Source organism: Tigriopus californicus, chromosome 5, assembly GCF_007210705.1.
Source record: "Tigriopus californicus strain San Diego chromosome 5, Tcal_SD_v2.1, whole genome shotgun sequence".
Lineage (NCBI taxonomy): Eukaryota > Metazoa > Arthropoda > Copepoda > Harpacticoida > Harpacticidae > Tigriopus > Tigriopus californicus.
The window spans coordinates 4,198,690-4,223,551 of record NC_081444.1 but is presented as its reverse complement, the minus strand read 5'-3'; the positions used below and the strand labels follow the sequence as shown (position 1 = coordinate 4,223,551).

At 44.5% G+C, this 24,862-nt stretch overlaps 2 protein-coding genes and 1 long non-coding RNA gene across 3 annotated transcripts in view; 2 read left to right on the top strand and 1 right to left on the bottom strand.

Moving 5' to 3' along the window:
- The window catches only part of LOC131880832 (homeotic protein empty spiracles-like), an 11,074-nt gene extending 8,465 nt beyond the window's left edge, over positions 1-2,609 (top strand). The window contains exon 3 of the mRNA XM_059227542.1: positions 1,615-2,609. Coding sequence (XP_059083525.1) covers positions 1,615-1,935 — 321 coding nt within the window. The 3' untranslated portion in view covers positions 1,936-2,609. The remainder of the gene's footprint in view (positions 1-1,614) is intronic.
- A 5,390-nt stretch (positions 2,610-7,999) lies between these two features.
- LOC131880802 (uncharacterized) lies at positions 8,000-11,139 on the top strand. The gene is made up of 3 exons (XR_009373296.1): positions 8,000-8,427; positions 8,672-8,774; positions 10,870-11,139. It is a non-coding gene; the product is annotated as an uncharacterized LOC131880802 (long non-coding RNA).
- Positions 11,140-19,119: 7,980 nt separating this feature from the next.
- LOC131881304 (uncharacterized) lies at positions 19,120-24,414 on the bottom strand. Its single transcript, XM_059228138.1, has 7 exons — positions 24,287-24,414; positions 24,058-24,221; positions 23,705-23,968; positions 20,358-23,621; positions 19,976-20,273; positions 19,610-19,907; positions 19,120-19,524 (listed from the first exon to the last, which is right to left on the bottom strand). The coding sequence occupies exons 1-7, from the start codon at positions 24,327-24,329 to the stop codon at positions 19,299-19,301; spliced, it is 4,557 nt and encodes a 1,518-aa protein (XP_059084121.1). The 5' UTR covers positions 24,330-24,414; the 3' UTR covers positions 19,120-19,298.
- Positions 24,415-24,862: the final 448 nt, after the last annotated feature.

Genomic DNA, 24,862 nt, shown 5'->3' with positions numbered 1-24,862 from the left:
CCCCTCCTTTGCCTTTCCTATTCTTGCTCTTCTCGCTCTCATCCATCTGTACTGAAACCCCAACTCAATTCAAAGCGAACAGAGAAGGCTAATCCCAAGAGCGTCCTCTGTTCCGTGATTGGATGATAAACTCCGATTTACCATGGGACGCTGGCGACGATTGCTTTGTCGTAATGCAGTGGACTAAATCACAAATCACATCTCTGCCAACCCGATTGTGAGTTGCTGTGAAGTCATCTGAGGGTTGTAGAGGTTTGGAATACGGTAATAATGGTCCATGAGGGCGATAGGATCTGTCGTCGTTTCGTTTTCTTTGTGTCCCTGAACAGGAGTCCAATTGAAGAGATTCTTGAACTCGGCATTGAGAGACTGAGCTGAATATTAAGTACAAAAGAAATGAATTCCTTTCTCTCATTAGCGCCAACTTCCAAATCTGGTTGAGGTTCGGAATTCGAAAAAAAGATCCACGGCGAGATTGGTGAAATTAATGAATAATGACAGTAACACATTGATGGCAGTGGTTGTTTGAGAACATTCTACTACTACTACTTCCACTACTTCAGCACTACTGGGCACATCATGTATCCAGATTAGGAAATATGTGAGAACATCGATCGATCGATCGATGGGGACGATAACAAACGTCCAATTTCTGCACAATGAGCCAATTAAACATGTGTGGTATACAACGTGCCCATCTCCACACCCCTCGCTTCAAAGGATCTGCTAAAACAGGGTTAGCTTGGGTTACGCAGTCACTCATTCGCTCAGTTAGAGTCAGTTAGTGAGTATGCCTGGGCAAAAAACTGGTCCTAGGGTCAAGTGGGATGGTGGTCAAAGAGCGACTCCTGCCTCTCAACGGTTGACAATCCAACGGGTGGTTCTCCACGAAGATTTCGGCACCCAAAGAACAACTGCTCATGCTCACCAACCACGATGGAACTTGTCTCGAGGTCCAGATAGTCACTCAAGATGTGCTTGACCCTCCTGATTTAAGGAAGACAAATTTCCAAAGATAAAAAGAGCTTGTTTTGACCTTCCTTTCTTGTCAATTGGTGTCAATTTTGGTGCAATTTATTGTCTCTCCAGCATTTTTGTGGCTTCTGGCACTCGGCAAGGTGGAATTCTTGAGTCCAATTCGGTTTGCAACGAACGGTGGTTGTATTTTTTCTAAGGTAGATGAAGCAAAGATAGATGGAAGTGCCTAGTATTGAGGGCATTAAGGGGAGATTCAACGTTCAGATTGTATGCTAATAGTGATCTTGATTTCCGAAAAAAAACCGGCAGGACCAATGCACAGCACGGCGAACATTATTGGGACAGAACAAGTGTGTTTGAGCCTGTTCATTAATGACTAATAAATCGTGTTGCCTCTAAGTTCCTCTTGAAGACAAGGGAGGAGGCCTCCACTGCAATGCTCCACTAACTAATAGTAATAGCTTCTCCTCTTCAATTTGTTACAATAAAGCTGTCAGGTAATTAGGACTTGATTTGATAATTATATCCGTCCTGATGTCGAGACAGGTGTTGTGTTTTCAAACAAACACAAAGAGCAACAATCATCCACCCACCTTATATTCCGTTTTGACATTCTCTCATCTCTTTACGTTCCAGGTAAAAGTTTGGTTCCAAAATCGCCGAACAAAGCACAAACGTGAGCAACAAGAGCAGGAACAAATGCAGCATGGCTCGAAATCCGGCTCTAGTAGCGCCAACAGCAGCAGTAACGGCGGAGGATCAGCTGTTGAGAGTGGCGGCAATGGCGGAGGATCGGGAGGTGGCAGTGCCAATGGACTGGGAAGCGGTGGCGGGAGTGGAGGCGCTTTTCGCGCAGGGCCGCCACCACCTCAAATGAGCGCGGCGGATTTCTCGCTCACCCATTACGAGGAGGATGACGGCATTTCGGATGAGGAGGAGATCGACTGTGATTCATAAAGATGACATGAATAAGTGGAGTGCGACCAAGTTCGGCTATTTATCTCGTTTCTAATTAATTTCATGACACCCGAAGAACTTCGCATCATCAGTGTCTTCCCCAGCTCCTAAACCTCCTCCTCCTTGTCCTTGTCCTCCGACAAGATTTTCCTCATCGTCGTGTTTTATTCAGCCTCCTTGTCCTCGTCGTCTTTTAATCACTACCACGGTTCTATACTAAACCAACACTCTTGCTCTTCTACCAGTTTGAATTCATCCTTCTCGCTTCATTTTTGTGTCTATTGTATAGCATATATTTATTGTCAGAGACATCTTTGGGTCTTCAAAGGGTGCAATCACCGAAGGCCTGAATCGTTATGACCCGCCAACCAGGCCGCCTTGGTTGAAAGGGCGAAGGTGTTGTACGAGTCCAAGCATTCTTTGGACTTGAGGTGAATCTGCCAAAAAGTGAGACCAAAATGCCCCAACCCAAGGCCCATGCTGCCACTGGGAGCAGGCCCTCCAATCTTGCCCCACTCAAACACAATGAGCACAATTGTGAGTCGCAAATCGAGAAAAGAACCGTCTTAAGCCAACGTTATCTTTCCATAGAATGTAATCATGATTATGTCTTTTAGCCATTTATTGTGCATCCTGAATAAAGAAAGACCTCTCCCCTGTCACCTCTGGTTCCAATGTAATGTTCGTCTCTGTTTGAGTTTCAAGTCAAGCGCTTGGAAGTCTTGGGCCAGCTCTGGGAGCCTACGGACTCCTCCTCCATTCATTAATTAATTTGGCTTATATGAGTCGTCGTCCAATTGGGTCCAAAAAGTACGCAGACTAATCAGAAGTCGACTTCTTCAGTAAATGATTGCGGACAGAAGAGGTTCGGACTTGTCCTTCGCCTTGTTCCAAAGTGAAATCACTTGAGGAATGTTTTGACAATGAGCAATCTCATCCACCCGATTAGAATTCAAAGGGCACTGAGTTGTCTTCAAGTTGTTCAACCATTCTTCTTTCGCTTCCCCCTTTGAGGTGATCGCCGACTCATGATGGTTGGTTGTAGCCGTTGCAGTCATATTTGGCTGGTTCGCTGGGGGCAACCGCTCCATAAAATTAGTACCTCTTTGTCCCAGCATTGTCCGGGGTCTCGTCTTTCGTCGGGCTATTATCAGGTATTTGACCTCTTGATCATGCTTATTTAGCACCTAAAGACAAATGTTATTCCCCCCTTCACAGAGTGGCTGGCCTCCAAATTCTTGTCTAATCCCGACCCGAGTCCATTCCACCTTGGACGAGATGGAAAAGGCAGTCTTTGGGAAACACATTGATCACGGATTTCGGCCAGGATCTCGATGAGATTAAAACTAGTCACGAGCCACTTGCTCAGAGAGATGGTCAATCATCCCAATGTTTGGCTTTGATTTCTGGGCTGACTCGGCTCGTTTTAAAAATTTCCCTTGGGGCATAAAAAAGCTCTGGTGTATGGATAATGATGATGATGGTGATATGAGCTCTCCTATCCTCTTCGACCGACTGGAGTGACGATCATAAAAATCATGAACCGAGCATTCGTTTTCTTCCTCCCCGCGGACCGGATTCTTGTGATAAATAATCGTGCTCTCCTTTCCCATTTGTCACCACTTGGGCGCTCTTTGAAATCCAGTCACCCTTGTGCTGAGTCTCAGTCTTAAATCTGTCAAAATAACAGCGAATTGGTCTTGGGAGGAATGCTGACAAAGATATTTAACTCCCGCTGGATCCTTCGACTTCATTTGTTTTGAAACTCGGTGTTCGTGGCCAAGTCCAATGTAAATACTTCATGAGCAGAGAGAGGCGAGAGTCGAGGATTTTCATGTCAGTACATCATAAAACACTTTGTAATCAATATCAAACATCTCCTCACCGTCATCAGGGGCTGAGATTGCTTATGTGCTCATACATAAGCATGATAAGTTTGTTGATATCTTCTCAGCTCAAACGAGTTTCAATTTCTCTGACGCTACTTTACTTCACCGGAGTACTTCTCCAAAGCTCATTGGTCCTGAAAGATATTCAGTTTATTCACGAACCATTACCATGCCAAGAACGTAACCATTTCGCAGGAGGCTCGAATTAGTCTAGGTGAACAACAAATTTTTGAATTATCCCACCCTGTTTGGGTCTGGGGGCTACCATTACAAACCAACTAGCTAAGTAGTTCCAACGACTTTGTACACACAGGTACCACTTACATTTTAAACCGAGTTACTCGGCGCAATGCTCGTGCCCAGGGTTGCCACACGATTTGGACCCTAACATGACCATAAACAATCGCTGATATCAGGCCGGATGGCCCCATGGCCCTGTCCAATGGTCGAGGGGGGGGGGGGCGTACATCCGCCTTGGCTCCTTTCGGCTAAATCGCTTTTGGGAGAGTGAGAGAGACCTGAAATTATACCAATTAACAGGCAATAAACATCTCAGAGAAAATGGGAAGAAAAGGGAATTGACTCCCTGGCACTCCCTCGGAAAAGCTATCCTTGATATACTATAATTAAGTGTCTGGGCCGAGGCGGATTACAAGACAAATGCACTCCTCTACCTACCTCCTCTAGTAACTAATTCTGCTCCCATCGCCATCATCACTACGCCTCCAATGGGATCTGACCAAATTACTCGGGAAGACCGACCACCGCCAAATAGAATCTAATTTGGATAATAATGAAGGACGAGAACAAGGGTCTGGTTCTGAAAAGCCACATCAAAGCAAACAAAAGATAAGTTCAGCGTGCTTGGCGCTTCATTCAAAAGACAATCCCACCCGCGTTTTTCTCGCTCCAACCTCAAATCCATAATTGAATAATCACCCGCGAGATCAAAGGGAATCCAAAGACCAGACTCGATTCTGCCTCCATGGGATTTGCCAACTGACACTGGACACTTGAGCACCAAACCAAACTACTGCACATACATACTATTGGATCTCAAGATAGTGCTACTAGCTCAATTTATTGTAGCTACACTCCACTTCCAGATCGCTCGTTCAAGCAACAGCTGACATGGCCGACCATTGCCAAACCTAGTCAAGCCGAATCGGGCTTATCCAGGGGGGGGGGTCAGACGACAGTTTGAAAGCTCCATTTTATCCAAATATGCTTGCAAATTGTCTCCCTCTTGGTAGGCCGTTGGAACGCTTTTCATTGGGAGCCCGAGTCAATTTACGCAAGACCCGTCACTCATGGGTTCGGAGATCATTTCTCAACAGACTTATCAATGGACACAGATCAAAGGAATGGCAACCACTATCAAGATCTGAACTTGGCAAGACAACACTTTAAAATGTGTGCCTTTTCCGCCAGTAGCAAAACGAGAAGTCAGAAGAAGCGGGAGCAGAAACAAACGGTTCCTCCGAGAGTCCTTTGGAGTCTCCTCAGGTAAGGACGTAGTAAGCCAATACTAAGGGACTTGAAACGATGATGTGACCATTAGAGAACTCAAAGAATGTTCATTTAGTGGCGAAACACATTCATCAATGCCTATTTTTCCACCGGGTGCAAGTGCTTATTAAAATACCTCTGAAATAAATTGATGGTAGGGCTGGTGGGTACATTCACATGCGAGTCTCAGGGCGTCTGTGTCACATCTCCATACTTTAGCTCAGGTTATTCACATTCGTATTTCGAGCTACATCAAAATGCATAGAAACTAAAACCTTGGTTTGAAGGTACCTGTTCATCGATTAAAGTTGACGACCCTTTTTAACTTCTGATCCGACGATAATGGGTGGTAGAAACGATGTAGAGATGGTCATTGTGCCCAATTATGCCCAGGAACCCAAGAATCGATGTTTAATTTTGCTCTTGGCTACCAAGAAGTGACTAAGGAGGTCAGAACACGAGCTTCTGTCCCGAAATCTCGAAGTCCTCCTAATAGATGGCATTTCCTATGTTCAGGATCGCAGAGATTTTTTTCCTTCCTCTGAAGCAGGACTTGATCAAGATTAATAACCCTCATTCTGCAACCTGGCCCTCAAATTTTGCTGCTCTTCTTCATCTTCATCAGAATGGTAATTGCCCCCGAATTAGGGATGGATGGTTCCAAGAAGAGCCAGCCTTAGATTCTGGATTATCAATTCCAGATGGTTTTGGGATTTAGAAATTTCCTCCATTCCAGAGAAGACAGAGACAAAGAACGAGAAAGACCGATCAAAGTGCCATAAGCAAGTTATGAGAGATCTATTAAGTTGATGACTGGACAATTACCAACAAATAATACTCCAGCTCCTGTTCTTCCTTCCAACTTCTGACATTCCGTTCCACCCAAACGTTCTCATAATCTGGCCTATTTAACAGACATCACCTCGAACGAGCCCCAAAATATTAAAGATCAAACACACACTGTCCAAATTAGAGCTTGCACGAAAGGTAGAACGAAAAAAAGACAAAACGGCCCAATTCAACTTTGAGCAAAATCATTCCAATTCGAGTGATAAGTATTTTTTAAAAATAAAAAAAGTACGATCTAGATCGATATTTCAGTCAGTGTGGAATTTCAAAAGATGCCACTCACTAGTATCTGGGGCGTTTTCCCGCAGAAGCTTTGTGGTTTTCATTTGATTGCATACGCAACAAGCAGGTGAACAAGACTTTGAGCTCATTTTTCGCCTTTCGCCTTCGTCCAAGTCTGGAGGGTGCCTTGAGGTATCAGTCTCATCATAATTGATGTGTTAGTGTCTCAATTGTCTTCATTCCTCCTTGATAACGCGACGTCTCGTTGAAGCGCATTTTTCGAGGGACAGATAAACGATCTTTGTTGGTTTGGGGTTGGCATGAAACTTAACCAATGGGAACATTAATGAGCGATGAGCATTTGCATCCTACCTGCTGATCTAAACCTGAAATTTCAATTACTGAATATACAACATACTTGTGGGTCAAGGACTTGAGCGATTGAGGCGGTAGAGTTCCGCCATTTCGATGAAGATTTCACATTTCACTTTCAGCGTGAGCTGGAGTGGATCCATAATGAAGACGGCACAATCTCCAGAACTGGCCTATTCTCGATCCCGCTGTTTAAGTTCTTAGTGGTCTTCATTCGAACGTTTGGCGGGTTGGTTGTTAACTTGGTTGGTTGGATGGTTAAATGATGATGATCAGCATCGTTGGTTCACGTTCACGCTTTTCTTCGTCTTGGAAGATGGAAGAAAATTGAATGAAAATGAATTCAGTAGATAGTGGTTGGAACACAAAACCAAGCACATCAAACATACATGCGAAAAAAATGAATCCGAACAAGTCAATAGAAAAATGCGAAACCATTCTGATTGACAATGGCGACCCCATTATAGTTCAAACTCGTGAAACCGGACTCATTGGCAAAACCTAAGTTAAACATCAATCAAATCCTCGCCCCAATTTCCTGAAAGACCAAACGAAATTCAAACATCTAAAATACAAAAACAACATTTTTCAACAATCTGCTTGTATTCGTATCAAGTAAAGCTTATCTTTATGAGTGAAGCTCCTGGTCCTGAGGCATGTCTTTCGACTGGAAATTGATCTGCGCCAGCGGGTGGTGCTTTTGAACCCGTGTTCTTTGTTTATTCTATTGATTAATGCCAACGTCCCTCAAAATTGATCATGAGGTCATGTGAAAAGGGGGTGAGGAAACTTGGGATGGAATGCTGGAATAATCACAGGTTCCCAACGTGCTCTTAGACATAAACCAGATGAGGATCAATGTGTCGTGATCCTTAAAGTGTCAACAAGATGGAAAAATTGACGCTGTTGAAAAGCATCACTTTGCATAATCAGCCACTTTCCGGCCCAATAATCATGCTTCCCTCCAGGGTTGCTCTAAGGCTAAAGTCACTATATATATATATGTATATATAGATACCATATTTTTCAAGCCAAACAAATTGAGATCAAAACAATTCGTGGTCAACCGTTCAAGGGATAATTAGAGAAGTCCAAATTCGACTGCATTTCTGCATCCAATTTGGCAACCCTTGACTTTTAGCGGCAAGAGCATTTGGCCGTGAGGTAAGATCTCCAAACAGTCAAAAAAACTTGGAAGTGTTTTGAATGTAGATTGAGAACAACAAGAGTGAACACGGGGTAGGGCACCCTTGGACAAAAGCCCACAATTGAGGGACATTAATGGGCATTCAGTGAGTGGTAGCGAGCGAATCATGCTCGAAATCCCCCGAAGTGGTGGGGGCCAACCCGGGGCCAACCACAGCTGAAGGGACGGACTGGGGTAGCAAGAAAGCGGAGTCCACCTTTGAAAGTGATGCTAATGAGCATCTGCTTGTTTTTCGACCCACCAATCTCCTCTGTTGACAACGACAAGCTGTGAAAAATGTGGATCACTCAAGTCCATAGGGATTATCTTGACAAGCCGAGGAATTCTTGATATGTGACATTCATACTACTGAATCTAGAGCATTCAGCATCGGATTAGAGCTTTCAAATAGTGGCCCTTACTCGTGATGTGCGATGGCTGATGTCGACGTGTACAGTACATACAGTATGTTTGAGGGCACTCTTGAATTCTTGTTTTCGATTTGTTGCAAACATTTTGACCTTCTGGATGGATGGTTTTGTGCCAGGATAGTGTCTGGTCTATTCCTTGGAAGTGGTCTTGGGGTGCCAGATTGTTCAGATAATTGCATTGGGCGAAGTGCTGAAATTTCCAAACCAACACCACAATGGCCTGATTTTCATTTGATCCACCACCATTTTCGTTAATTCTATCCTCTCCCTCCCTTTAGGCTCTGTGATTTCGAGGCTTGCTTCTTCTTTTTCTTCAGGAGGAGATTCGACCATAACGGCCTCTGAAGAAGGCTCAATTGAATCTTGATGAAAACGCATTCGGTAAGTGATAGTTGGATTGTGAATCAAAGGAGCTGATTAGAAGCTCTCTTCAAAAGGAGAAGGAGAAAAAAAGTTTGCTTGGTAAAACAAAAATGCAATTTGACAGCAGGGAGCTATCACGATCGTTGGTTAATTACCCCTTTTGCCATGGACGAGTACGAGGAAGAAAAATCCTCTTCAAACTCTGAAACACCCTCCTGGACTGGACTGCTAGTTTGAAAGAGGTAAAAATCTCATTATTGGTACTTGGCTGGATTGGAAGCAAGAGAATAGCTATTTCTTTGTGGGTTCATGAATGAACGTGTTCAGATTCTATCTTTGTCAAATATATTACACTGAAGCTCTTTCTTCGTTTTGATTCATTTTCTTTCTTGTTTTCAAATGATAGATCATGTTTAAACAACATTTGTATCTGCTTAAGTAATATAGAAAATATGAAAGAGCTATTTTTCAAAAGCTATATAACTTGGCTCAGATACTCAAGAGGTAGGGAGCCTACCTAGTCAATGCTTTAATTGGTTTATAAAATTTGAAATCAAGCCCTTTAGATAAAAAAAAACAACATAAAAATTCAGAGGGTGAAAAGTGTTTTCGTACAGAGCATCTCTGATCAGGCGAAGCAATAAATATTGCTGACTTTCCAATTAGAGATCCTTTAGCAGGATGATGCTATGGTATTTGAGCAGGCCAACCCACTGGGAGTCCAACAGGTATGCCCTCAAAGGGGTATTTTTATTTGGACCAAATTTCCGTCAACCCTCAAGCCATTTTGGTACCCATTTGCCGAGCCAAACAAAGCGCCTCTAAACGACCAGAATGTGGCTCGCGTGGAGTATGGTTTGGCCTCTTTTATGGTCACAATTAACAATGCACCATTCTCCATCAGGTCTTTAAGATTTAAGGAGGCAATTTACGTTAATAAATATTGATAAAGCACGCCATGGAAATTGATTGGAGCTTGGCTCTTCTCTTTTCCATGCACTCTTCATGAACCCGTTCTTGATTTAGCATTTGCCAAATTGAATCACCCAGAGGTTTGGCATGGCCATGTCTAGTCGACACTAGCCCGGAAATCTCGGGGTTTCGAGGCCGATTGTTGCCCATGTAACTAACTAGGTGCTGTCAAATCCACGGTATAATAATCTTATTTCTTGAGCGGACAAGAACCCAAGGAAAAACGGAATCTCTTTTATGCCCACTTTTCAACCCATCATAAATGGTCACACCTCCAGCACTCAATGGCTGGTCTTGAGGAGAACTCTGAAGCATGCAAGGAATGGAGAATGTGCCCTTGTCTGATGACTGAGCCCATTGCTCACCACAATGGATTGGAGTGAGAGCGTGAACAAAGATAATCACCCGAGAATGATTTCTTGCTTTGCTCAATTTCATGCGTGAGCAAGACGAGGTGGGAGACACCGTGATAAAATCGCAAAATTTTAATGCTCTCCTCACCCTTTATTCAATGTGTAGATGAGGATTAATATTCACATTTGGAGAAACAAAGGAATTAAGAGCAAGCTCAGCCAGCGAAGGGCATATTCCATCAAGTCGAACGCAACGAGCTGGGAAGACGCGAAGGGCGCGAGGTTTGAGTTGTAATTGGGCGATTATTGCGATGGGCGTCGTTTTAGCTCTTGTTCGCATATGGTAATTATAGCAATGAGTGGGTTTTGCACGGTATTGCCAGCCAAATGCGTTATTTTGGAACTGCAAAGAAAGACATAGTTTTTCTCGGATATTTGCTACGAAGAGTGCCAAAATCTAATGCGCTTGTGGTAGATCAGTTTTGCAAAGCTATCTTTGCATTCATATGTACTGTTGGCTATTTATGAGTCTTTTAAGTACCATGGAGATACCCTTTAAACAACCGAGATTTTTTTGTTGATATATAGATTAGACAAATTTAGATTAAGGAATACATTGGTCATCAGGAGACAGTGCCATCAACTAGTTTTAGGGTTTGGAACTGAACATATCAACTGTTTCATGAGCATGTAATACTTCGGGTTTTGGGTAAGCAAAGGCTTGTTTTCACCAAGACCTGCACGGCTGAGAGATACAGGACATTGATAGTCACTCAATAATGTTTCAGAGGCCAAGCTGCAACACTGTAACGTGAGTTCGAAGAAGACAAGATGAATTGAAGATTCGAAGGAAAACATACAAGTTCGAGCTAAGAAGAAAGAAGTGGCGAGAAAAAGAAGAAAAAAGAAAATATGAAAACGTAGCAAAACAGAGTAAAACAGTCATTTTAAGGGTTGAGATATAATTTTATTTGGTGCATGGAGTGATTTGTTGTTCGATTGTCTATGCTTATGTGTTTATTGTACAATATGATAAAGATTGTCGGTAAAAATATTGCCTGGTCCAAATTTGGTTTGCCGCTCAACAAGACATTTTATTTCATGTCACTGCAGACTCTCAAAATTGCTGAGAGGGTTCGTTTATCCTTTGAATAGGGATAGAGTTCACTTTATTCGTAGATGTTACAAATTGAGATTGAATTTAAGAAATAAATATAAATAAGTTCGGCAAGCACTTGGCAATGAAATATATGTTACATTGAGCTGGTGCTTTAAATAAAACAGTCATAAAGAGACTTGTGTGTCTCATAATTGTGCTAAAAGCTACTTTTGCTCATCCTTGAAATTGGCATCGTATATAAAAGCTGACTTCGGCCAATTCAATTAATGTGATTTACAACTGGCCTCAAACCTAAATGTTCAAGTTTAAAACCACTCGAGAATTGTTCACAGCCAACCTCATGTTTACGGCGAATGGTGGGGTCTTCCTAAAGATGGTTATCTACCCATGAGATCAAGTGGGCTCTTGCAGTTTAATTGTTGGAATATTGGCAAATGGTCCTACAAATCATGTGATCCTTCGGCTCCAGCTCATTGTCTTGAGGCGTTCTTAATTATTTCTCGCTCAATACATTCGACAAATTGGTCGCGCTCTCGGTAGCTTCACAATTACTTTACTCCTCAAATTAAAAGAGCCTCACTTTGCATACCTGGATCACTTCCAAACATTGTTCTGCCAAACCGCCAATACCTTTTGCACCTCGAGGAGGATCTCAGAAGGAGTGGGTAGAACAGGTACGTATTGTATGTGGTATAACTCCAAGTAGCGCTGAGGACGGCAAACAAGCTCGGAAAAGTACGGGTTTAGTATAATGCATAATAGGCATTCCCCTTCAGCTCACAAGACGGGCCATGATTTATACTAATTTAAAGCATTGGAAAATAAGTCCAAATAGCGGGCATTTAGGCATTATTTATTACCCGTTTTTGTTCGTCCCAACATGCAGCAAAGCGTTCATCCAATGGGCGCTCAGCTCTGTTCTACTTACCATTGTATGAGTACTCTGCCTGCTTCGTCCACCTCGTCGTCCAAATCAACGGAAGACACCCGAACAGAGAAATTAGCCAAGTCCAAAATTAAGTACCGTCAAAATGGAGGCTTCCAAACTCAATGAGCATTGAGATGATCTTTTGGAGTTGGGGAGTGAGCCGGCTGGCTTGCACAACTGACAACTGACTTGGATAATTAGATAAGCTGACCAGGTTCTAATCATCCCTAAATGAGCTGCCTTGAGCATATGATCGTTTCCCTCTGACCACGAACTACCATTAAAATGCCCCATTTTTCGTGAGCCAAGGGGAATCAATTCACTGTTATGTGATGCTCCAGAATGGCCAAAGCATCAAAGAGCAACTTTGATGATCATCCTTGAGGTTTTGGTCGTGAAACAGGGGAAAACTTCGGATCGCTCTTCTTGTTTTCATCTAAATCACCTCCCTCTCCATCCAGTCAGACAAATCGACGAGTCAACCAAAACATTGGGCGCATGCCTTCCACCTCCATCGCCATCATGATTAAAGTTGCCACGTTATTAAAGATCCATTCAAGCCGGTGAGGAACGTCATAAGTCGGGCATTTTTCCATCTAATTGGCCGGGCAATCACTTGATTGGCCCTTTCTCCCTCTCATCTCAAATCTCAGAGCTCTGGAAGCGCTCAGATATGAACGAGGTGGTGGGTGGATGACTCTCTCAATCACTAGGGGAATTATTCTAAAATTGCCTAATTTTTTTTAAGTGTAATATTTTTTATAGTCAACATTGAACCACTCACTTCTTGGAGCCATAAATGACCGTGTAGATGCATAAAGAAGAGATTTTTTTTGAGTACGAGTTTTTTTCCTAGTGCAATCCAGTCCGGTCTAATATCATCAATCAGAAGCTTAATTTGAGACTGAGAGCCAGGCATGTGCCCTATTATTGATGAGATTCGGCTTATTATCCATTATCCAGGGCCAGGGCGGCACGAGCGCACGTTTTTTGAAAAGCTCTCAGACTCAGATTAAGCATGGTTGTTGGCTTTTGAAGAAGTTGTCACTTTTGGAGCAAAATGGTACAAAGGCTCAATTCTGTTTGAGAGAACTTGGCTTAAGCGACTGGCATTAGTTGATAGGGACTGGCAAGTTCTGCGGTCTAAGTAGCCTGAGAAAATTATAGACGCGTAGTTCATGAGTACAACCCAAAGAGTTTTGTTCTTGTCAGATTATCCAATTCCAGAAATTGGCACAAGTGAATGTCAGAGGTGGAAATAGTTGTCGGAACCATGTTACATTAATCACTCAACCTTGATTGAATTCATTTTAATTAACGCATAGCGCTCAAATGCACCGAATTGGGTTTGACATGAATTGATTATCTCTGCTCCAGAGATGTGAGCAACTATGATGTCAGTGCATGGGTAAAGGCATTTAGATGAATGTTCTTGACTAACCACCTATTACCATCTTGTTAGGAGAGCACATGTAATAGTAGCCACTCAATCTCAGAAGTACAATTAACGTAAATGCCTTTTGCTTCGGCCTGAATCATCTGTGCAATGCCGCAGTGATGTAGACTAGCCAGTTAAACGAATTACGAATGGACTTGGCGAGTAACTTCGTCGAATGGAAGTCTTGATTAGTAGCCAGTTCTCTTGGTTTCTCTCACACTTCTCATGCCCGAGTGTCAACTGTACTGAAATAATTGGTCAGCTTAGGAATGAAAGAAGTCATTTTGTTTGGTCCACACCAAAGCAACTCCCAAACATTTTTGTATAATCTTGTGATCCAATCTGAAGCGAGATTGGAGAGCCACCATCGCTTCCAGGATTGCTGCCAAGCACAACTCCGAAGGAGATCTCAGACCAGATCTGGCTTGAGAGAAGCACTCCCCGTGACCCTGTTGGGTTCGGATGCTTGGATGTTTTGGATGAGATGGAGCTGAGGGTTTCGATGAAATCTTTAGAGTGGCATGGCCACATTCTTAAGCAATTAAGATAGTGAAGAAGACGAAGAGAAAAAAGCACAAAAGCACGAGAGATGCTCTCGAGTGACTGTTTTGTCCTTGTGCTAAAAAACCGTGAGTGAGGCACGTAATTACCATGAGGTCTTAAATCTGAGCTGAACAAAGCCTCTTTGGCACGATGGGAGTAAATAAACTTGTCACTTGGAAGTCACAGCTCCAGTCAAAATGGTCACAGCAAGTGTAATATGTCTCGCTCCATGGGAGGCCTTTCTTTCCACAAATGTAGAAACGAGGAACCCTGCTTGCCCGATTTATATGTCTCAAGATAACACTCAGTTCAGAGCATGTCCATTGGCCGATGTTTCGTCGTCAGTGCTTTACCTGGCCCTAAAATACCATCTGAGAGGACTTCATTTTCTAAGCACTTAACCGGGATCGAGGTTGAGAGATACCATCCATTTTTCCGGACCTCATATCTGTTTTTTGACCGAAGTTTATCTGGATGTTGGGAATTGCAATCAAGTTCGTTACTGCATATAATTGACATTCCAAATTTCGGCCTGTCAACCCCCAAAGGATGCCTTCTTTTTATCCGTCCGAGTTGATGTTTCTTTCATCACCCAGCGAAATAACACGGACGCTGGGCAACGCTCGAAACATGCGAGAAATTCCACCAATCTACTTTGTTTTTGTTGTTTCCTCCCAATGATCTTGATCTGTTGGCAGAGATGGGCCAAACAGCAACCAGAGAAGCTTGGCTCTTATGTTGGCTTCTAATTAACTGGGTGTCAAACCATTTAATGTGATTATTCGCCACGACGAGCGCCCTCAAGAATTTGATAATCATCATCCCCACGCTCGCTCGCTCTCTCGCTCTCTCGCTTGCAGCTTCAAGGTTTTTGGAACTGTCTTTCCTTCCACTGTCAAATTGGGGACTGATCCAAGCCTTGAACGCGTTGATTGACTTTCAAGTCTTTTGTCTTGAAGACATTTACGAATCCGTGCGATCAAATATCCTCAGGGCGAGGTTCATCCGTCTTGTTACGTGTACCAAGAAGATATCTAGGGTAACAAATTATGGTCATTTCTCGATGTGATACATTCCAACCATTCCATTGGATCTGCCCGGGGTGGCTGTACGAACTACCAAAACCATTGCTACAGGAATCAAAGTACTAAGAGTTCAAGGAATATGTAACGATACATATTTTTAAATGTATTATTTACGGTTATGTATATTATTGTAACAACAGGCTTACATTGGATGATTGTAAAGTAATGTTCTTGTATATTTAGAGCCTCTCATGCTAACAGGGACAAAAGAGTTTTAGAGAGCCCCAGTCACAAATGAGAAAAATTGTCATAATTTTTCTGCCTAAAAAAGCTGGTACCGAAATTAATCAACCTGGGCATTACTAACAAATAGCTCAATATCTTCACGTATTAAAAGACAATTTTTCATAAACCAGTCCCGTTGACATCGAGGTGCATTCCTGGTGTAGAAAGTGGCAGGATTTTCTAATGACCCTCGATGCTCACACTGAGTTCGGAATCTCCAGATCCAAATCAATTACTCATAAACGGATTAGAGCAAGGACCACAACAGGTCAGCACAGGGCAAGTGGACCAACAGACGCACGGCAGCGATTGTTTTACTAATCGAAGGGTAACAAGAAGTCTGGCGAGTCTACCATGGAGGATCCAAGTCTAAGCTGATCCGAGGATGAACTTGGAGAAGGCCCCTTGAGGTGAAACAGACGGAGCAGCAAATTGACGCCCCAGGGGGTCAACTCCCATCTCTCCTTCCCCCAGTGAAAGACAATCGCTCGGGTCCCTCCGTTCACTCACTCACTTACTCGCTCACTCAGAGGGCTGCTTCTTCTTTCCCGGGGCTGGACTGGGACATCTTGCTTGGGTATGGACACAAGCTTTCATGTGGGATATTGAGAGCGTGGCTTCTGATACTGCCATTTTGGGGTCGTTGTGGACTTCAGGATACTTTACAATTTATTGTTCTACTGTCCATGTTAGATCACTTGAATGAACACGTGAACTGTTTGTACCAGAATGTTATCTTGAGAGGAAAGGCTCATTGTAGGTGAAACTTATATTGTTGGTTTTGTACTGCGTTTATAGTATGTTTTTGATATGGTTTTGAAGCATAAATTCCTCTGTATGACCAAAAATTTTGTTCCAATTTCCATAATCCAGTGCAAGTTTGTTGCCATTTGTTTAGGGAACTTTTCAGGATGTAATTCTATGGAGAAAAATACAATTTAATGCAACAATTGATATTATTGACCCAATTTGCATTTCTGGACATTACTTACATATAAATTAATCTGCTACTTGTAAATTCATTTATGTGAGGAGTTGCAATCTGAAAAGATTTTGTATCAACATATTGATAAATAGTAGAAAATAAAATAAGAATGAATGATGGAGTACTTTGCAGTGGTTTTTGAACTCTTCAATTTTTGTTCTCTACCACTATGAAAAAACACAGAGCACATTATTTATCTCCCCGTATTCTGAAAAAGGATAGTGCAGACACCACCATAAAAAGCAGAGCACATTATCTATATCCCCATATTCTGAAAAAGGATAGTGCAGACAAATGGAAATATTTGGTACAATAAATATGAAAGCTCCCCGTATCCCTACCAATAAACCAAGTTCTAAGGCAATTGCAGAGTTGTTTAGTTTAAGCAGCACACTTGCACTTCTCCACCCAAGGCAGAAGTCTCAAATGATAATAAATTGACCAAAAGGACTCCACTTCAAGACTAAGAGATCTTTATGGCAAGTTGTTGTAAGATGACACCGCTCGAATCGCCAACCAAGTTTTAAACTCTCTGACGAATTCGATTTACTTTTCAAAATCTTTTCCTCACAAGCTAATGAAGCTAGCCCAGGTTGGTAAAACATACTTAACTCTCATTATTCACGAAGCCACTTAACGCCTTTCAAAGATCGTGAGTAGCCCTGGTGACCCCTGTTTTAGTCATGCTTATTGTGAGTTTGTTCCTTACTTGAATGCCCCACTGCATTCCAATGGTAGACGAAGCGAAAAAAACGAAGCGTCCCCCGAAACCTTGCTAGACATTTTGGTACGAACGAGATGAAGTGAACAACGTGTCATCCAAATGTCATTCTATTCACTTCATTCCAATTGACTTGGACCGTGAACAGGGGAAAGAAGGTAACTGGACTCGTCGTCTTGTTGCAACACCCTACCACCCATTTACCCCATATACCAGAGTCAGTGGTTCAGTGGTCGAAGAGGAGGCTTGTGCCCCGCCATGAAACCCATGTTTTGGGTTTAAACGGTCAAATTCCTTGGCAGTTAATTAGTTTTAGGTGAGCTTGACCATTGTTTTGAGGGGAAGATTTTTGTCTGGGCTTGTCCAGATTCTTTAACTTGATGGCTAAAGGTCATTCAATTTGGATGCTTGGGGTGCAGTAGTCAAATCCATGTTTTGGACGGGATGAATGTGAGAAAGACGATGTCAATGGAAGGGCCCGTTCTTTTCTTTTTGCTTGAGCTCTCGCATGCTCATTTGGGTGTCATCTCACAAATTTTTCAAGCTTCTTCTAATCCTTTCCTTGTTGGTCTTACCCAAGCGAAGCCATGAATTAGAGCCTTCTCGCTTCTATTGAGTTAATTGCCGGAGAGCGAAAAATTCCTTCTGCTCATTGAGTTGGGAGTTGGGAGTTCGTTCATACACCGAATATGCTTCCAAGTCCATCCATTCAAGCCCCGACTCGTTTTCTTCATCTCATGTATGCTTGTGACAAGTCCATGGCGTGCTCATTTCTGGGTCAAGCATGACAACCCCAAAAGCGAATCATCGCCGAGGATTTCCCGCCGCAACCAAACCAATTAAGATTCTTTGTTCGCTATAATTTAGAAGCATTAAAATGAATTTAAATTGCTTAATTTCTGAGCGTGTCAGCTTGTTAGTACCTGGAAAGCGCTCCGAAACCGACCAACCAACCAAGAAACCATCTCTAGACTTAAGACTGCGCCTGAAGAGCTAGCTGACGGGTGCGTTGGGGGTTCAGGCTCTCAAACCCTCAAACTCGCCGGCTGTCGAGCAGATAATGGTAATCGGTCCGAGTTGATCCTGCGCCCTTTAGGGCCTGGCAAGCGTTACACGCCTCGCTATTGGCTCAACGGCCATGAGTATGCACAAGTGGTTAACCAATTCCCACTCCGAGTTGAGCCGAAATTCTTTTGAAAGGCTCCCATCGACCTCGATCAATGTCTGATAAAGGTCAATTGTTTGTTCTTTATGGGTACAGATTTCCACTTGGAGGAAGGAATGTTTTCGGATTTGGAGGTCGAGTTTCTGGCGAAGATTTCGTCAATTTGGATGGACTGATTCAGACAAAGAATGGTTCCTATGAGCTCTTCTTATGAAGTGATAAGCAATTTGTTCATTACACCCGGTGGATTGAGGCGAAGGGTGAAGGAAGGTAAGTTGCTGTGGCTGAAATGAAGGGAGAACAGATTTTGACGGAGGAGAATGAGAGAAAGAGAGAGAGAGAAAGAAAGAAAGAAAGAAAAAGAGAGAGAGAAAAAGAGATAGAGAGAGGAGAGAAGAGAGAGAGAGGAAGGAACTGATGTAGATTTGTAGGCACTCCCCAATACACGTTACATTCAAGCTGTGTGTACACTCCCTGATTTTCTGAAGTGAGTGAGAGAGAGCTGGAGATGAACAAGAGGCGAAGAAGGAAAAGACCAATTTGATGGGAATAATGAAGGGAAAGATTAAATTAGGGTTGAGCGCTTCACAGACCCACGGAGAGAGATGGATGAGACTGAAGAAAGAATGCCGATCTGAGCCATCAGGTTAAGGGTAAAGGAGACGACGACAACGAGCAACAAATTGCCACAATGGCGGCTCGTGTGAGAGAACCTCATTTCTCTCCTTGATCCCTCTTTAATTGGGTGAGGGATTAGTCGGAAAGACGCCCTAAAAGCCGAGGGTAAAATGGCCAAACTCGAGGGGAGGGATTCAATCAAACAACATGTTGTAATACTCTTTTTTATTACTTATTTCAAAGAGGATGATGACAATGTCATTGCTTCAGACACGCTCAGGTCAATTCCTGGCTGTCAAAATTGGAAAGCATCTCGCAAAAGAAGAGAAGGCTGTTCAATTTTGCTTGCAGATCTGGTTGTTTGAATGAACCTGTTGAATGGTCATGTCTTAGCACTTCCATTGCCAGTTTTCAACCATGGCGGACGAGCTGTCGAGACGGGACATATCTTTGGCGGTGAACTCATCTTGTTGGTTGCGGTTGTAGTTGCCGCAAAGACCGCAGTGTTGTCCCTTGACAGAGGGAGCGGGAACCACTTCGATGAAGCCACCGTCGTAAGTCACCCACACCTTCAGGAAGGAGTACACGTGGTAGGAAGAACCCCAGCGGAAGATCCTGAAAGGCACAAATTCGATTAGTACCAAAACCAATCAGGGGTCCTTTCACCGCGAGAATGCCAACCATCAAATTGGAAACTTACTTGAAAATTTCAACGCTGTCTTGAGTATGAACGTGTTCCCCTTGGTCGATGACCGACACATCAGCACCGTTGACGGTGATTCCAATGTCTCCTGGACCGTTGGGAGTGAATTCGACTTCGTGTCCTCCAATGAAGACCTTGGCGGCCAAAGGCATACCAGATCCCTTCTTGGTGAAGACGGCGTAGGTAGGGGTAGGTCCACAATGGCCACTGGCCAAGGTCCAGCAAGAGCTGGCCTCATAAGGATAGGTCACATTGTCCATGGTGCGGATGGTGCTGTCAGTGGCAATGCAAGGGTCTGAAAAAAATCGATTGATACACGTGTAAAAGACGAATCCACGAACTTCAGAAGATGAAGAAACCTACTGATGATCCTGGAGTAGAACAAACGCTTGAGGGTGTTGGTGAATTTGAGATTTCTGAGCCTCTTGGACCAGTTGAGACGGAGAGGCACATCGTTGAACTCCTCTTGGCCTTGGCTGCTCTCAAGCTTGATGTCGACGTTCCTTTCGTTGTTCTTGAAGGTGGCCTCAATGTTGAGGAAAGGTCCAACATCGCCATTAGAAGAGCTCTCATCCTCAGGATCCATATCCCAGTAGGGCAAAAGACCGGCCTTAACAGCGCTCTGTACGTTCGAGATGATGGACTTCATGCGGGGAGTGAGCTGAAAATAGGTTTAGGAACATGAGAAGGTTGTGAGCATGTTAGATCAAGAGATGCCGCTGAGTCAAACATCAAATATGTGTACCTTGACGAATTTGACATCCCAGGTGTACTTGCGAGCATTGGTGGCATCCCAAACGGTCATGTAGCACGGCTCGGCCACAGGCAATTCAGAGCGAGACTTCCAGCCCTTGGAGTTCTTGAGTTCCATGCACTGCTTGTAGTACCATTTGTCCCGGAGTTCTCTGCGGGCCTCTTTGGTGGTGGAGTGTTCAAAGGCCACTCGAATTTCGCCCTCAGCATCGCTGCAAGAGGACACGGCACCGTATTGGACCATGGCTTTTCCGGAGACGGCCATATTATTGTTTTCATCATAACCCATGAACTCCTTGCTGAAGTCGGGGTACTCGTTGTTGAGAGCAAAGCAAATGGAATAAGGGCTCATGCCCAAAGATGGGACAGGGGCACGGTTGATTTGGATCTTGAGGTTATTCTGGAGGTAGCCGGGAGTGAATTCATAAGCAACATTGATCCTGTATGATCGGTCAGTGGGCTCGCCCTTGGCCTTGATGAGGGCCTTGATGAACCATTTCCTTCCTCGGAAGAACATGCGCTCGCCATTGGACTCAACGTTACCGCGGATGGTGATATCAATCTCCTTGACGGGGTTCTCCTCAGATTGGGACCATCTGAGCATGGCACCGCATTGCTCGTTCTTGGGGAAGAGGTAGAAGAAGGCACGGACTTGACGGATGCCCATGACCACGCTCGTCCAAGCACTCTTGGGGTTCTTGTTGTAGGGGGCGAAAGCTCCCAAAGTGTGTTTGATGGTGTTGCCACGGCTGACGTCCATCTCGCAATCAAAGTATTCGCCATACAAGTAGCTACCGGCCTTCTCGTTGGTTCGATCCAAAAAGGACCTGGTCTTGACGGCATTAGGGCCACGGGAGATCAACACTCGGTTCTGGCAGCTGGGGCAGTTCTTCTGGAGACCATCATATTCACCACGGAGGTTAGCTCCACGGACCATGACGGTGGTTTGGGAATGCATGAAAACGATCCAGGGCTTGTCATATCTGGGACGAGAGATGCTGAGCTTTAACTCCTTCTTGATGGGGTTCACGCCAATCACAATCTTCCTGGGGAAATGCTTGTGGTAAATGCGGTCATTGACAATACCGAAGGTAGCTTTGCGGATGGGATGGTTGACCAGGGCAAGTCGATTGCTCTGGGTGAAGGCATGGGCGTCGTATTCAATATCTCGGTAGAGGAGACCACGGTGATTTCCTCGCTTAACGGTAGCGGTCAAATGGCCCATGGAAGTGATGGAGCTCATAACAGCCATTGGAATACCAAGAGGAGTAGGTTGCTCGTAGAGTACAGCTCCTAGTTGGACAACACGTTGATGGTTGATGCTGTAGGTGTCTCCCAATCCCTTCACGTTCTCCATGAATGAGCCAATCTTGCCGTCAGGTCCAAAGTCGGTGTCATCATAGCTTCGTTGGAACACCACGACGCCCTTGAGCATGAGAGTGATACTAGCGCGGACGGCTTGATCAGGGCGGGCACGGATGGCCATATCGCCATTGAAGATTTGCTCGAGTTCAGCGGTCTTCCATGTGTTGGGATCGATCTTCTTAAATTTACGGATGAGAGCCTTGGAGGCGCCCTCCAGACGGAAATGAGCGGCAAACATGTAGGTTTGGTAGGTGTTCATCATGGTGTTGGTCAGAGCAAAACCGGCGGCCAAGGGCATGGTGGATTCAGTGGAACCAATGGAATAGAACGAGGTAGTGCCAGCATAGCCGTACTTCTCCTTGTTGAATTGACGAGAATAGGTCTTGGACACGCCGAATCCCCAATCAGTCTGGTAGTTACTCCATTGCTTCATGTACTTGAGGAAATGCTTGGCCAAGTCTCGGTTCTGTTCGTCGCAAGGATCCACGGAAGAGGCATACTTCTCCAACAAGGTGAAGGCGTAGTTGACCAGCTCATAGCTGGACTCCTTGTACAGGCTGGTAAGGATGTTGCCCATCTCAGCGGTGGAGGGTCGAGAGTAGAAAATCATCTCCAAAGCGGCGATCCTGAGCTCATGGGACAGAGAGTGGTCAACAAAGAGAGGCAGGAAAGTGTCCACACCACGGCCGGAAAGCATGGCCTCCCATCCGGATGCCCACAAAGCCTGGGCACGAAGAGCAGGGTCGCTTTCAATCTCTCCATAGATAACGGGTCGCAAGGCCTTCAATTGTCCGCCCCATCGCAAGTTGGAAAGAACAGCCAAAGCCAAACTCTTCTCCTCACGATCGCTGGCAGTGCGGTACTTGTCAAAGAACTTGTTCACATATTCAGCACCCAGGGACATGCCGCATTCCTTGGCCTCTTGGGACATGAAGGAGCCAGCACGTTCGCAGGTCACGCGCACCAAATGACCGAGAGCCAAAGGAGCAGCCATCTTGACGAATCGGCCACCATCAAAGTTCAAAAGCTTTTCGTATTCCTGGACCAATTGTTGATTGGGTCGGCGAATGTGGAATGGCACCGCCGACATGATACGGGCAGCATCACGGTCGTTGTCGAATTTGTTCTCCATAACCATGTCTCGGACCAAAAGAGCAGAGGCCGTGGTTCCAGCACTACCCAAGAGCTCAGCGAAAAGATTGGCTTTCATCACTCCGGTGTCGGATTTGTCGGCAAAGAGCTCATCAGCCACACCACGAAGGGTGTCGTAATCCATTGAGTACATGATGGGCAAGATGCTATTGATACCATAACGGTGAGCCTTTTCGATATGCTCCTTCTCAGTGGAGTGAGATTCCAACAAGGTCTTTTGGAAGGTGATACCTTTCTTGAGTGCCTCTTGAAGACCGGCAGACTCCTCATCGAAATAAGAACCACTGGAGAAGAAGGGCTCCTTGGCCTTCAGGTCACGTTCCACGTTCCATTTGTATTCCTTGTCAGAAAATTCGTAAGCCAAATCGGTGATGGTCTCTCCGCTCACGGAGATATCGCCAGACGAGCCCTTAACCTCGACCAACTTGGAGGTGGTGTTCGAGTAGACAAATTGAGCTGAGCCTTCCTCCTCATAGAATTGAGCAATAAAAGCACCAGTAGTCATGATGGCGTTGATTTGGTATCCAGCATCGGTCTTCTCAGTCAGGAAAACGGTGTTCCCGGTGGAGCTGGGATAGTTCATGCCCTTGTCATAACCAGGGTTCTTGCAATTGTAGCCTCGGTAGTCATCAATGATACGGAAAACACGGTGTTCGCAATCTTCAGTGTGGGACACGAACTTGAGGACAGCCTTATCAGTCACGGTGTAGGTGACATCACATTTACCATTGATCAATTGCTAAATTGGGCAATGAGAAGAAGAAGAATATGTAAATGCTTTGAAATATTCATATTATTTAGATTCGAGAAAACAAGACATACTTCCTTGCTCTTGAAGCCCCTGTTTCCGCTTCGAATCTCGCCACTGTTGATCTGGAGAGTGGAAGCCCATCCTCGCATCAGATTCTTGTAGAAGGTTCCGGCATTGTCTGGCACAACCAGCTCTTTGAACAAACCATCATCTCCCAAGGTGATTTTGAAAGACGGGCTGGCTTGAGAATCCACATCCGTGAAGGTGGTGGAGTCAAAGGGCGATTGATTGGGAGTGTGGAGTCCGACAAATTGGGAGAACTTCATGTCGTTGAACTGGAAGTAACAGGTACCATTTTGTAAGGAGGTGCTGTTCTACGATCTCATACCAGCTTGTGATAGATAGAGACCCAAGTATTTAGTACCTGGATGTTCAAAGATTTTCCGCTGACTTGAACTCGGGTGGTCATCCTGTAAGCGAATCCCGAGGAACCAGGAGCATAGTCCATGGTTCCAGACGAGACCCTGGCTTCAGTGGTGTAGACATACTCCTTTCCATCCTCAAGGAAGCGGAATCCATGAGTGGAAGCTACGGACAATCAGGACGATTAACCAACAAGAACTTTGTACCTCTTTGGGATATAAGACTCTTACCAATTCCTGCCACCAACAAGGTGGCCAAGATGAACAGTTTCATGATCCAAGTTCACTTGGAATGAGCCTGTGTTCCAAGTCACTCGACTGCAACGACTGCATTGAGGCCTAGTGTCTCAAGGGCTTTTATACTTCTTCCACAACCTCTCGGATGCTCCCTCCTCGGACGAAGCTGCTCAAGCCCATGGGAAAGAGGTGGTGGACTTGTTGTCGAGCATCTGCCAGACCGCCATCATCGCCGTAATGGAAGCGACCTTTTGACCTCACTACAACAGTAATGACACCAAGTGCTTGCCATGTTGCTCGTGCTACTGCTTCTTCTTTTCCATCATTCACCCCGGCAAGCAAGTCATGAGCTTCAGCTGGCGTTGCTTCCGAGGCGTCCAAGAGGGAACAAGTTATGGGACGCGCTCTCAGTCATGCTGATATGATATGAACTCAAAACTACTGATGTTTTACCTAGGCATAACCAAGGAAGACTTTAATCAAATTTAGCATAATCGAAGGTTTTTATGCCACTCGTACTTTATGGAGCTTTTCATCCACTAATGGGTGGGTGACAAATCGTTGATCTTT